At 47.8% G+C, this 12,149-nt stretch overlaps 2 protein-coding genes across 2 annotated transcripts; both read left to right on the plus strand.

Annotated features, from left to right (window-relative positions):
* The first annotated feature begins 441 nt into the window (after nt 1-441).
* LOC108704859 (programmed cell death protein 4) lies at nt 442-6,936 on the plus strand. The gene is made up of 8 exons (XM_041586217.1): nt 442-637; nt 3,434-3,531; nt 3,693-3,806; nt 5,059-5,280; nt 5,402-5,499; nt 6,147-6,261; nt 6,686-6,793; nt 6,883-6,936. The coding sequence occupies exons 1-8, from the start codon at nt 442-444 to the stop codon at nt 6,934-6,936; spliced, it is 1,005 nt and encodes a 334-aa protein (XP_041442151.1).
* On the plus strand, nt 6,803-9,416 carry LOC121401504 (LWamide neuropeptides-like). The gene is made up of 2 exons (XM_041586430.1): nt 6,803-9,204; nt 9,262-9,416. Exons 1-2 carry the CDS (start codon nt 7,978-7,980, stop codon nt 9,274-9,276), a joined length of 1,242 nt encoding a protein of 413 aa, XP_041442364.1. The 5' UTR covers nt 6,803-7,977; the 3' UTR covers nt 9,277-9,416.
* Nucleotides 9,417-12,149: the final 2,733 nt, after the last annotated feature.

The following is a 12,149-nucleotide window of genomic DNA, read 5'->3' on the forward strand; positions in this document are numbered from 1 at the left end:
AACGCATGACTGTGATTGGTGCTCAGTACTATAGTAGTAAGATGATTTTTTTGAAACTGGAGAAATAAAGTTTGTGTGAGGAATTTTCATTCGACCATTTGAGAGGCCCAGTTAGTCTCTCCCGTCCCACATCACATTGTTCCCCTCGTTCTGCACCTCCTACACCCCCATGTACATCTGTAGTCTCTCCCTAATGGCTCCCACCCACAGACACTGAGCTAAATGCCCCGGGGTACATCAGTGTATAGTGGCATGTGTGAGGGGGGACGGTCTGAGTGAGGGGGTTGGTGTGAGGGGGGACGGTCTGAGTGAGGGGGTTGGTGTGAGGGGGGTGCTCTGAGTGAGGGGGTTGGTGTGGGAGTTTGTGTATTCGCACTGTCCCCCAGTGTATAAATATTTGCTGCTGTATTCTGTGGCCCCTCTAGGGCTGACCCCCCCACAATGGGACCCGGCGGTGATGAAGCATTAGTGGGGGAGGAGGTGCCGCGGGATTGGACGCCACAGGAGAAGGCTCTACATGAAGCCAAAGTCAAGGCCAAAGCCAAACACCGAATCAGACGGACGTCGTCACGTGACTCTGCGCGGGAACCCGACATCTCCGAATGTCCCACGGAGCCCCTCAGTCCTCGGGGGGAAAGTGAATGATAAGAAGTCCCGTATGGGGAAGGGAAGGGGGCTCCCCAAAAAAGGTAAAGGGGGAGAAAGGGGCTGAGATTGTACATTGATATGATGAACTTGGGTGGGGGTCCCCAGAAAAAGTAGATTTATCACTCAGCACATTTAGGGAGTGGCTCAGGTACACGGGGAGCGACAAACCGAAACTTTCAATGGAGCTGGCGCTCAGAATAAAGGCAAACTACACCACGTTGTTGAAGCAAAGTAAAAAGATTTATTGTGTCCTCAGCCTTATGCGTTTTGTGTCACTGTGCAGAGCTATATACAAGTATTTATGTGCACCAATCAAATCATCAAGTCTCTTGTGATCCAATAGCCAGGCTCTCTACAAGGATCCAACCCCTGTATGCAAATTTAACAGGTGTAAACAAGGAGGCTACACAGCACTCTCATTAGCTGCCATTTTGGTTCACCTTAAATGCAATTGAGTTCAGTGGAGGCCATGTTAGTGCACCCAAATACATAAAGTATAAGGACAACAATATAAACAAATATAAAATACAAGAAATTTTAAGGTGGTCTAAACGAATTGTGGAAAGTATAAATGTGTGACAGTACAAGAGACCTCATATTAACCTGAATTAAATATATTATCATAATGGAATGATATGGGCAAACTAGAGACACATTTAAGGATCCAATATACACTAGACAATCCAGTATACTAGACACTTCCCAGAGTCACAATAGGTTGAAAATGGTTCAAAAATATCAGGACACATTATACTTATACTATATTATAATTACTCATTATTTAAGGGTAGGAAATGATGGGCATAGGGCAGGTAGTGTTAGTTGCTAAAGCTGCTGCCAGTTCATGTACATTATTTTATTTTAGGCTGCACCCCTGTGTGACCCCTCGGCCCCTGCTGGACCCATTCTCTTCCCATTCCCCATCCCACTGTATTAGTTGTCCGTATGTGATGTGTCTTTCCTCCTATACTGTGGTCCAGTAGACTCAGGACTAGGCCAAGGGGCCCCACTGACAAGTGAATATGTTCTGTATTATGGTTCTGGTCCCTGATGAGGCTGTGCAGGGCGTAGATCTGTGGGGTGGGGCTTGGCATGAACCCCGTTTGGCTCTGGCTGAGGACATTGTGCTGTTTGGAGGGTGAATATTCACCTATTCACAATTCCCAGGGTGCTGCCAACACAGATCCCTCTGTACCTGGCTGGGCCATACAGCTCTCCACTTTTGTAGATGGGTGTTATGAGGCCTTGGTCTGAACCTGAGGGAAGTGGCCAACACTAAGGAGGCGGTTGAAGAGTTTTGTTATTGCAGTATTTCTGGGCTGTGTTTAACTATCTCCAACATGATTCCCTCTCTACCCCCAGCTTTGTAACATTGTAAGTCTTTTATTTTCTCTGCTGTTTCTTGAGGTGTCATTGGTGCCTCCAAGGGGTTTGGAAATCCTCGATTTCCACCTCCAGAACTTAAAGCTCTGTCTGTTTCTCCTTTTGTTTCAGGGTCATCTTGGGCCGGGTCCATATGTGGTTCCATATGTCCCTCAAATTCTCTTGGGCTGGGTTCCTGTGTGGTTCCGTATCTCCCAGAATGAGTTCTCTTGGGCTGGGTCCCTATTTGGTTCTGCATCTCCCAGAAAGTGTTCTCTTGGGCTGGGTCCCTATGTGATTTTGTATCTCCCAGAATGAATTCTCTTGTTTTGGGTCCCTATGTGGTTCCGTATCTCCCAGAATAAGTTCTCTTGGGCTGGGTCCCTATGTGGTTCCGTATCTCCCAGAATGAGTTCTCTTGTGCTGGGACCCTATGTGGTTCTGTATCTCCCAGAATGAGTTCTCTTGGTTTGGGTCCCTATGTGGTTCTGTATCTCCCAGAATGAGTTCTCTTGGGCTGGGACCCTATGTGATTTTGTATCTCCCAGAATGAGTTCTCTTGGACTGGGTCCCTATGTGGTTCCGTATCTCCCAGAATGAGTTCTCTTGGGCTGGGACCCTATGTGGTCCTGTATCTCCCAGAATGAGTTCTCTTGGTTTGGGTCCCTATGTGGTTCTGTATCTCCCAGAATGAGTTCTCTTGGGCTGGGACCCTATGTGATTTTGTATCTCCCAGAATGAGTTCTCTTGGGCTGGGTCCCTATGTGGTTCCGTATCTCCCAGAATGAGTTCTCTTGGGCTGGGTCCCTATTTGGTTCTGCATCTCCCAGAATGTGTTCTCTTGGGCTGGGTCCCTATGTGATTTTGTATCTCCCAGAATGAATTCTCTTGGTTTGGGTCCCTATGTGGTTCCGTATCTCCCAGAATAAGTTCTCTTGGGCTGTGTCCCTATGTGGTTCGGTATCTCCCAGAATGAGTTCTCTTGGGCTGGGACCCTATGTGGTTCTGTATCTCCCAGAATAAGTTCTCTTGGTTTCGGTCCCTATGTGGTTCCGTGTCTCCCAGAATAAGTTCTCTTGGGCTGGGTCCCTATGTGGTTCCGTATCTCCCAGAATGAGTTCTCTTGGGCTGGGACCCTATGTGGTTCTGTATCTCCCAGAATGAGTTCTCTTGGTTTGGGTCCCTATGTGGTTCTGTATCTCCCAGAATGAGTTCTCTTGGGCTGGGACCCTATGTGATTTTGTATCTCCCAGAATGAGTTCTCTTGGGTTGGGTCCCTATGTGGTTCCGTATCTCCCAGAATGAGTTTTCTTGGGCTTGGTCCCTATGTGGTTCGGTATCTCCCAGAATGAGTTTTCTTGGGCTGGGTCTCTATGTGGTTCCATGTCTCCCAGGAAGGTGCTTATTTTGTTCTTTCCTGCAGGTGGCGCTGGGGGGAAGGGCGTGTGGGGAGCCCCAGGGCAGGTCTATGGAGATCAAGAACTTGATGTTCGAGACCCAAACTATGACGAGTCTGATCAGGTAATGCATTGATGGTGTAGGGTGGGGCACAGACCTCTTGCATTTGGCAAAGTGTAAGGTCTGGTGAGAAGACCCATCCTTGTAGCTACTACTCCTCAATTCCACCCAATGAGGGTATTTGTGTAAGTGCAAGGGTCACTGTATCCTCTGCTTCCCTGTAGGGTGACACGGTGTATCAGAAGGTGGTTCCTGAGTTAGATGAAGTGGGACTGCAGAAGAACGTGCAACCAATGGTGCAAGAATACTTTGAGCATGGAGACACTGGGGAAGTTATAGTAAGTACTGTACTTGAATATTAATGCTCAGTCATATTAATAGATTCTCTTTTTCTTCCCAGTGTTTTCTGATCACATCATAAAAACATTGTAGGTGTAAAGCTAGTGGCCATGGAGTAGAGACCTGTCATTCACTAGGGGAGAGATTAGCCAAAAAAAAACAATTTGTCAAGCTTTTAACACTATTACATGATTCATTCCCTTCATTAATTTGGTTGCACTTCTTTAAACATTGTACTTTTTGCACCTTGAAGCCACAAATTGACCCCCATGAATGGACTAAACAATGATTTTATATAGAGGAGGGATGGTGCATCCCTTGAACCCATTGTCCTGTGTATATTCACTCTATGACTCTGCCAGACTTTGGAGCTACTGGCCCAAGTGTATTTTGTACTGTTATTCCTGGGTCCTCACCCATTGCTAATTCACCTACAAATAGACAATTTCTCAGAATCTCACCATTGCCCAATAGGTTGTGCTTTGTCTTCCCTTTAGCATTCTGACCAGTCTTGGTGAGAGTTGGTTAAGAGGCAGAGGAACTATTCATATAAAGCTCATTACCCAATGGGTCATGGTCAGTCTTCCCTTTATCATTCTGATCAGTCTTGGTGAGAGTTGGTTGAGAGGCAGAGGAACTATTCATATAAAGCTCATTACCCAATGGGTCATGGTCAGTCTTCCCTTTATCATTCTGATCAGTCTTGGTGAGAGTTGGTTGAGAGGCAGAGGAACTATTCATATAAAGCTTATTGCCCAATGGGTCATGGTCAGTCTTCCCTTTATCATTCTGATCAGTCTTGGTGAGAGTTGGTTGAGAGGCAGAGGAACTATTCATATAAAGCGCATTGCCCAATGGGTCATGGTCAGTCTTCCCTTTATCATTCTGATCACTCTTGTGAGAGTTGGTTGAGAGGCAGAAGAACTATTCATATAAAGCGCATTGCCCAATGGGTCATGGTCATGGTCATGGTCTTCCCTTTATCATTCTGATCAGTCTTGCTGAGCATTAGGGAACAGAGGAACAAATGTATATAAAGCTTATTGCCCAATGGGTCATGGTTAGTCTTCCCTTTAGCATTCTGATCAGTCTTGGTGAGGGTTGGTTGAGAGACAGAAGAACTATTCATATAATGCTCATTGTCCAATGGAACCAATGTATATATGTAATGTATATGTCTATAAAGTTCATTTTCCAGTGGGTTGGGGTTAGTCTTCCCTATAGCACTGTATGTATTTTCCTCTGCCCCAGGCTCTGCTGAAGGAGCTGAATTTAGGGACCAAGTCTCCGGGGGTGGCCCGTGTAGCAGTGTCTCTGTCCTTAGAAGGAAAGGCCAGTCATCGAGAATTGACTTCACGGCTCCTATCGGACCTTGTGGGAAAGGTTCTGAACCCTGAAGACATAGCTCGGGCATTTGACTTGGTGCTGACTGACCTGCCTGATCTCATACTGGATACCCTTGAGGCACCGCAGGTAAAATTGTCCCAAGGCATAATAATGAGGGCTGAGAATTATGGGATATGGGGAGTGCCATGATTCTACTCACTTAAGGGTGAAGAGTGTATGTTATTATTTGTACTCCTGTTTATTGTAGATGCTCGGTCAGTTTATTGCCCAAGCTGTTGCAGATCACGCACTCCCACTAAATTTCCTGGATCGCTACAAGGGCCGAGTAGACTGCGAGCATGCACGGTGAGTGAGAAGCAGCATGGGTCCCACTTCCATCTCCCTTTTCTTTTTTCACCTACATTTTTTCTCCTTGAACTCTTCCCCTCCTCTCTTGATCTGCTCTGATCCTTTCTCACCAAATGTCCCCTTACCACTCTTTCCCTTCTTTTCCCTTTCTTTCCTGGATATTCCCCTGCTCTCTGTTCCTTTCTCACCAAACGTCTCCCCTTGCCTCTCTTTCCTTTCTGGACTCTTTCCCTCCTTTCTTGCTCCGTTCTGTTCATTTCTCACCTTTGCCTTTCATCTCTGCCCACTTCCCTGTATCACCCTTCCCCTCCTTTTCTCATTGCTCTGTTCTATGCCTCTAGTGCTCCTTGAATGTCTTATTCTTTTCTTCCCCCTCTGCTCCATTCCCTGCCTCTCCCCTTCTCTCTTTCCTTTTGCCTTCTCTTTCCTCTTTTCCCATCACTCTGATACCTTCTCTCTTCCCCTTTTTTATTGTGCCCTTTTTACTACCCATCCCTTTCCACCTCACACCTTCTTCTTCTTGAACTCCCTTAATTCTCTCCCCACCGTTATTTTGCTCTTCCTTCAAATGCTTTGTGCTCCCCCATTTCCCAATTGATTATCTCCTTCTTGTTCTCTCTCATGGTTGCCCGTATGTCTCGCAGAGCCGCTGTGGACTGCGCTGCAGTGTTGCTGCGGATCAAGCGAGAGATCATCCGACTGGACAATGTGTGGGGTGTTGGGGGTGGGCAGCGACCAGTTAAGCATCTCATTAAGGAGGTAAGTCAACTTTCTTAGAGGGCTTTGTTCATCTTGTAGAGTCCATATTGCAGCACCTTTATATATCCATTGGGGCATCTTCTAAAAGCAAGTTATAAGGGAGATTTATAAGATGCAGAGGCTGATGGATTGTGAGTAGGAATAGAGACAGAGGCAGGTGTATTATGGGTAGGAATAGTTGTAGAGGCTAATGAATTGGATGGAGAGGGAGGAGGTCCATTTGATGGTTCATGGTCTGTTCTCCAGGAGTTCATGCTCTTGGGGCAGGTGGAATAGGCTAATATATTGGAAGGGAAGAGAGCCAGAGGCTGGTATATTGTGGGTAGGAATTGAGTCAGAAAACTGGTGTATTGTGGGTAGGAATAGCTCTAGAGGCTAATGAATTGGATAGAGAGGGAGATGGATCTTGGTCTGTTCCCCACAGATGAACCTGCTCTTACAGGAGTTCATGCTCTCGGGGCAGGTGGAAGAGGCCGAGCACTGCCTTCGTGATCTTGAGGTTCCTCACTTCCACCATGAAGTTGTGTATGAGGTAAGTGACCCCCAGTCCTCAACTCCTGCCCCTTTCTCTATAACAAAGGTGTATTTAGACCCAGTGGGATGTTGGATCTCTTCCTTCAGTACCAAAGCTGGACTTACAGTCATCCAGTTGCTCCATACTGTGTCTTCTACTGATGGGACTGGATCTCCTAGGACTGCCGGGGGTCCCTACAAGCTGTTGCAGTGTGGCACAGGGGTTCTATATTCAGAGAGACATAGGTGGGGTTTGGGTGGATCATAGCAAAGGTTTTGGCATACTGGGGTGTACCAGGGGCACAGCTGTGTGTACGCAGGCCATTTTTTTCATTGGGGCTCCATTTTACTTGGCAGGCCCCCCATCCAGGGGGTCTAGATGATCAGTTGGCTAATAAACTTCCCTCCCCTGGTAGTGTGGTTGGACCCAGTGGAGATGCTTTAGATAGACAAGCCCAAGTCAGTATCAGAACTGCTCTTTTTGATAAAGTTCTTTCAGTAAATTTCAGAGGGAGAGTTGGGGAGCCAGGAACCAGTGGTAAGGATCTGGATATACAGGTGGATGCTAGGGAAAGCATGGAACCAGGACTCAGTGGGAAGGATCAGGTTATACAGGTGGGAGCTAGGGAAAGCATGGAACCAGGACTCAGTGGGAAGGATCAGGTTATACAGGTGGGAGCTAGGGAAAGCATGGAACCAGGACTCAGTGGGAAGGATCAGGTTATACAGGTTGGCGCTAGGGAAAGCATGGAACCAGGACTCAGTGGGAAGGATCAGGTTATACAGGTGGGAGCTAGGGAAAGCATGGAACCATGACTCAGTGGGAAGGATCAGGTTATACAGGTGGGAGCTAGGGAAAGCATGGAACCAGGACTCAGTGGGAAGGATCTGGATATACAGGTGGATTCTAGGGAAAGCATGGAACCAGGACTCAGTGGGAAGGATCAGGTTATACAGGTGGGAGCTAGGGAAAGCATGGAACCATGACTCAGTGGGAAGGATCAGGTTATATAGGTGGGAGCTAGGGAAAGCATGGAACCAGGACTCAGTGGGAAGGATCTGGATATACAGGTGGATTCTAGGGAAAGCATGGAACCAGGACTCAGTGGGAAGGATCAGGTTATACAGGTGGGAGCTAGGGAAAGCATGGAACCATGACTCAGTGGGAAGGATCAGGTTATATAGGTGGGAGCTAGGGAAAGCATGGAACCAGGACTCAGTGGGAAGGATCTGGATATACAGGTGGATTCTAGGGAAAGCATGGAACCAGGACTCAGTGGGAAGGATCAGGTTATACAGGTGGGAGCTAGGGAAAGCATGGAACCAGGACTCAGTGGGAAGGATCAGGTTATACAGGTGGGAGCTAGGGAAAGCATGGAACCAGGACTCAGTGGGAAGGATCAGGTTATACAGGTGGGAGCTAGGGAAAGCATGGAACCAGGACTCAGTGGGAAGGATCAGGTTATACAGGTGGGAGCTAGGAAAAGCATGGAACCAAGACTCAGTGGGAAGGATCAGGTTATACAGGTGGGAGCTAGGGAAAGCATGGAACCAGGACTCAGTGGGAAGGATCAGGTTATACTGGTTGGAGCTAGGGAAAGCATGGAACCAGGACTCAGTGGGAAGGATCAGGTTATACAGGTGGGAGCTAGGGAAAGCATGGAACCAGGACTCAGTGGGAAGGATCAGGTTATACTGGTTGGAGCTAGGGAAAGCATGGAACCAGGACTCAGTGGGAAGGATCAGGTTATACAGGTGGGAGCTAGGGAAAGCATGGAACCAGGACTCAGTGGGAATGATCAGGTTATACAGGTGGGAGCTAGGGAAAGCATGGAACCAGGACTCAGTGGGAAGGATCTGGTTATACAGGTTGGAGCTAGGGAAAGCATGGAAACAGGACTCAGTGGGAAGGATCAGGTTATACAGGTGGGAGCTAGGGAAAGCATGGAACCAGGACTCAGTGGGAAGGATCAGGTTATACAGGTGGGAGCTAGGGAAAGCATGGAACCAGGACTCAGTGGGAAGGATCTGGTTATACAGGTGGGAGCTAGGGAAAGCATGGAACCAGGACTCAGTGGGAAGGATCAGGTTATACAGGTGGGAGCTAGGGAAAGCATGGAACCAGGACTCAGTGGGAAGGATCTGGTTATACAGGTTGGAGCTAGGGAAAGCATGGAAACAGGACTCAGTGGGAAGGATCAGGTTATACAGGTGGGAGCTAGGGAAAGCATGGAACCAGGACTCAGTGGGAAGGATCAGGTGATACAGGTGGGAGCTAGGGAAAGCATGGAACCAGGACTCAGTGGGAAGGATCTGGATATACAGGTGGGAGTTAGGGAAAGCATGGAACCAGGACTCAGTGGGAAGGATCAGGTTATACTGGCTGGAGCTAGGGAAAGCATGGAACCAGGACTCAGTGGGAAGGATCAGGTTATACTGGCTGGAGCTAGGGAAAGCATGGAACCAGGACTCAGTGGGAAGGATCAGGTGATACAGAGATGATGGGGGTCATAGAGTCAGTATGCAGTTGCCTCTTTCTTTGCCCTGCCCTGGATTATCTCTCTACAGTAAATGGCCTAATCCCATGTCAGGCAGCAGAACCAAGTATGTCCTGTGGGCCCAGTTGAGTGCAACTATGTCTCTCGCAGGCAGTGGTGATGGTGCTGGAGGGTTGTGCCGAGGGCCGAGTCATAATGGCTGTACGACTGCTGAAAGCTCTGTGGGAGAGTGGCCTCATTACACTGGATCAAATGAACCGGGTAAGTGTCTCCCCTGTGTGTGGATGCCCCTAGTGGTTGCTTAATGCTTCTACCATTTATATCACTAGATGTATCTTCACTTTCTCCTCCTGCTCAATGTGCTGTAAGTGAAGGACTCGAGTCCAGTAGACACAAGCTGGTTCTGTTTCTGCATAGGGATTAGCCCCATTCCCCCAGCATACCCTGCCTGTGGCCACTCTTCTCTGGTTGGGACAAGTAAGGGACTGGCATTATGTTCCCTAGGGATTCCAGTGAGTGTATGAAGAGCTGCCAGATCTCAGCTTGGACGTGCCACTGGCACACGTGGTGCTTGAGAAGCTCATAGATCTTTGTTATCAGGAAGGAGTCATCACCCAGCAGCTGAGGGACCAATGCCCTTCCCGGTGAGTCTTTAAGTCCAGCCCTGTTGTGTGTCTGTGTCACCCGGTGTCTCTTGTGTGAGCCTAGTATTGTGTATCTACCTCATCCCCACCATTGTACCTACTGTCCTGTGAGACAATCTCTGTCTATACCCCTGAACTTACTGTCATGGGAGGAAGTGCCTGTCTATCCCCCTGAACTTACTGTCATGGGAGGAAGTGCCTGTCTATCCCCCTGAACTTACTGTCATGGGAGGAAGTGCCTGTCTATCCCCCTGAACTTACTGTCATGGGAGGAAGTGCTTGTCTATCCCCCTGAACTTACAGTTCTTAGAGGAAGTGCCTGTCTATCCCCACTCTTGAACTTACTGTCCTGGGAGGAAGTGCCTGTATATCCCCCTGAACTTACTGTCCAGAGAGGAAGTGCCTGTCTATCCCCCTGAACTTACTGTCCTGGGAGGAAGTGCCTGTATATCCCCCTGAACTTACTGTCCTGGGAGGAAGTGCCTGTCTATCCCCACTCCTGAACTTACTGTCCTGGGAGGAAGTGCCTGTCTATCCCCACTCCTGAACCTACTGTTCTGTGAGAAAATGTCTGTCTGTCCCACTGAACCTACTGTCCTGAGAGGAAGTGCCTGTGAATCCCCCTGAAATTACTGTCCTGAGAGGAAGTGCCTGTCTATCCCCACTCCTGAACTTACTGTCCTGGAAGGAAGTGCCTGTCTAACCCCACACCTAAACTTACAGACCTGGGAGGAAGTGCCTGTCTATCCCCACTCCTGAACTTACAGTCCTGGGAGGAAGTGCCTGTATATCCCCCTGAACTTACTGTCCTGTGAGGAAGTGCCTGCTGAAGGGGTACTTATGAGAAAATCTTGTGACCCAGCTGGACTCTCTGGAGTAAAAACATGGACGGTAGATGCTCATGGTTTGTTGGAAGCAGTGGGCCAAGCTGGACACAGTGTCCTTAGCCTGTTTGGGCCTATGAGCCAGGGGATTAGTTAAATCTTTGTTTCCTGTAAGTGTAACTGCTCGACCACCCGGGTGCCCTGTCTGGCTGTTCCTTTCTATAGGATATGGTTCTACACCTGACATATTTTCAATTTAACCCCACAGTGGCCGCAAACGGTTTGTCAGTGAGGGAGATGGTGGCCGCATCAAGCAGTAAGGAATTGCCCAAGTTGGCCCCCAGGACTGGTGAAAAGGAGCCAATGAGGGAAGGTAGGTCGGGGCAGCAATGCCTTGGAAGAAAGTTATTCTACAGAACCAGAATAAAGCAGAATACAATTAAATCTGCCTATGTGTCCTATTAAACCAGCCCATGTGAAAAACCCACAGGCCGGATAGTCTTCATGTGGATGTAAGTGGGGTACACAAAAGGGCTGATTTCCTCACTTGGTGAATAAAGTACACGAGGAATGTTGTAGGTCAGTGCTATACAATAACATGGGGATGCTCTAGGATCATGTTGTATAGTAGCAAGAGAATGCTCTGGGTACATTATGTACACTAATAAAAGAATGTTATAAGCCAGTGCCATTCAATAACCAGGGAATGCTCTGGGCCAGTACTATACAACAACATAAAGAATTCTGTAGTTACATTTTGTAAACTAACAAGGGAACACTTTGAGCCAACACTATACAACAAAGGGAATGCTCTTGATACATTCTATACAATAAGAGAATGACAAGGGCCAGTGCTGTGCAATAACATGGGAATGTTCTGGGCCAAAACAGCAATAACAGAATGCTCTAGGCCATTACTGTGCATGAACAGAATTTACAATTAAATGAAAAACGCTCTAGGCCAGCACAGTACAAGTAAATTGAAATGCTCTGGGCCAGCACAATACAACAAAATGGAAAATGCTCTGGGCAAGCTCAGTACAGTTAAATGGAAACAGTCTGGGCCAGAGCTGTGCAATTAAATGGAAATGCTCTGGGCCAGTGCAGTACAATTAAATGGAAACACTCTGGGCCATCGCTGTATAATTAAATGCAAACGCTTTGGGCCAGCGATGTACCGTTAATGAAAACGTTCTGGGCCAGCGATGTACCGTTAAATGGAAACGCTCTGGGCCAGTGCTGTACAATAACAAGGGAACGTGGGATAAAGCTGTACAATGAGAAGGGAACGCTGTGGGATAAAGCTGTACAATGAGAATGGAACGCTGTGGGCTAAAGCTGTACAATAAGGGAATGCTGTGGGATGAAGCTGTACAATAAGGGAATGCTGTGGGATAACGCTGTACAAT

The sequence above is a fragment of the Xenopus laevis genome, chromosome 1L (genome assembly GCF_017654675.1).
Source record: "Xenopus laevis strain J_2021 chromosome 1L, Xenopus_laevis_v10.1, whole genome shotgun sequence".
Taxonomy (NCBI): Eukaryota; Metazoa; Chordata; class Amphibia; order Anura; family Pipidae; genus Xenopus; species Xenopus laevis.

Coding starts and splice junctions, on each gene's coding strand:
- LOC108704859 (XM_041586217.1), top strand. CDS start 442: ATGGGACCCGGCGGTGATGAAGCATTAGTGGGGGAGGAGGTGCCGCGG. Junction 638..3,433: donor CCTCAGTCCTCGGGGGGAAA/GTGAATGATAAG, acceptor TCTTTCCTGCAG/GTGGCGCTGGGGGGAAGGGC. Junction 5,500..6,146: donor GTAGACTGCGAGCATGCACG/GTGAGTGAGAAG, acceptor TATGTCTCGCAG/AGCCGCTGTGGACTGCGCTG.
- LOC121401504 (XM_041586430.1), top strand. CDS start 7,978: ATGGAACCAGGACTCAGTGGGAAGGATCTGGATATACAGGTGGATTCT.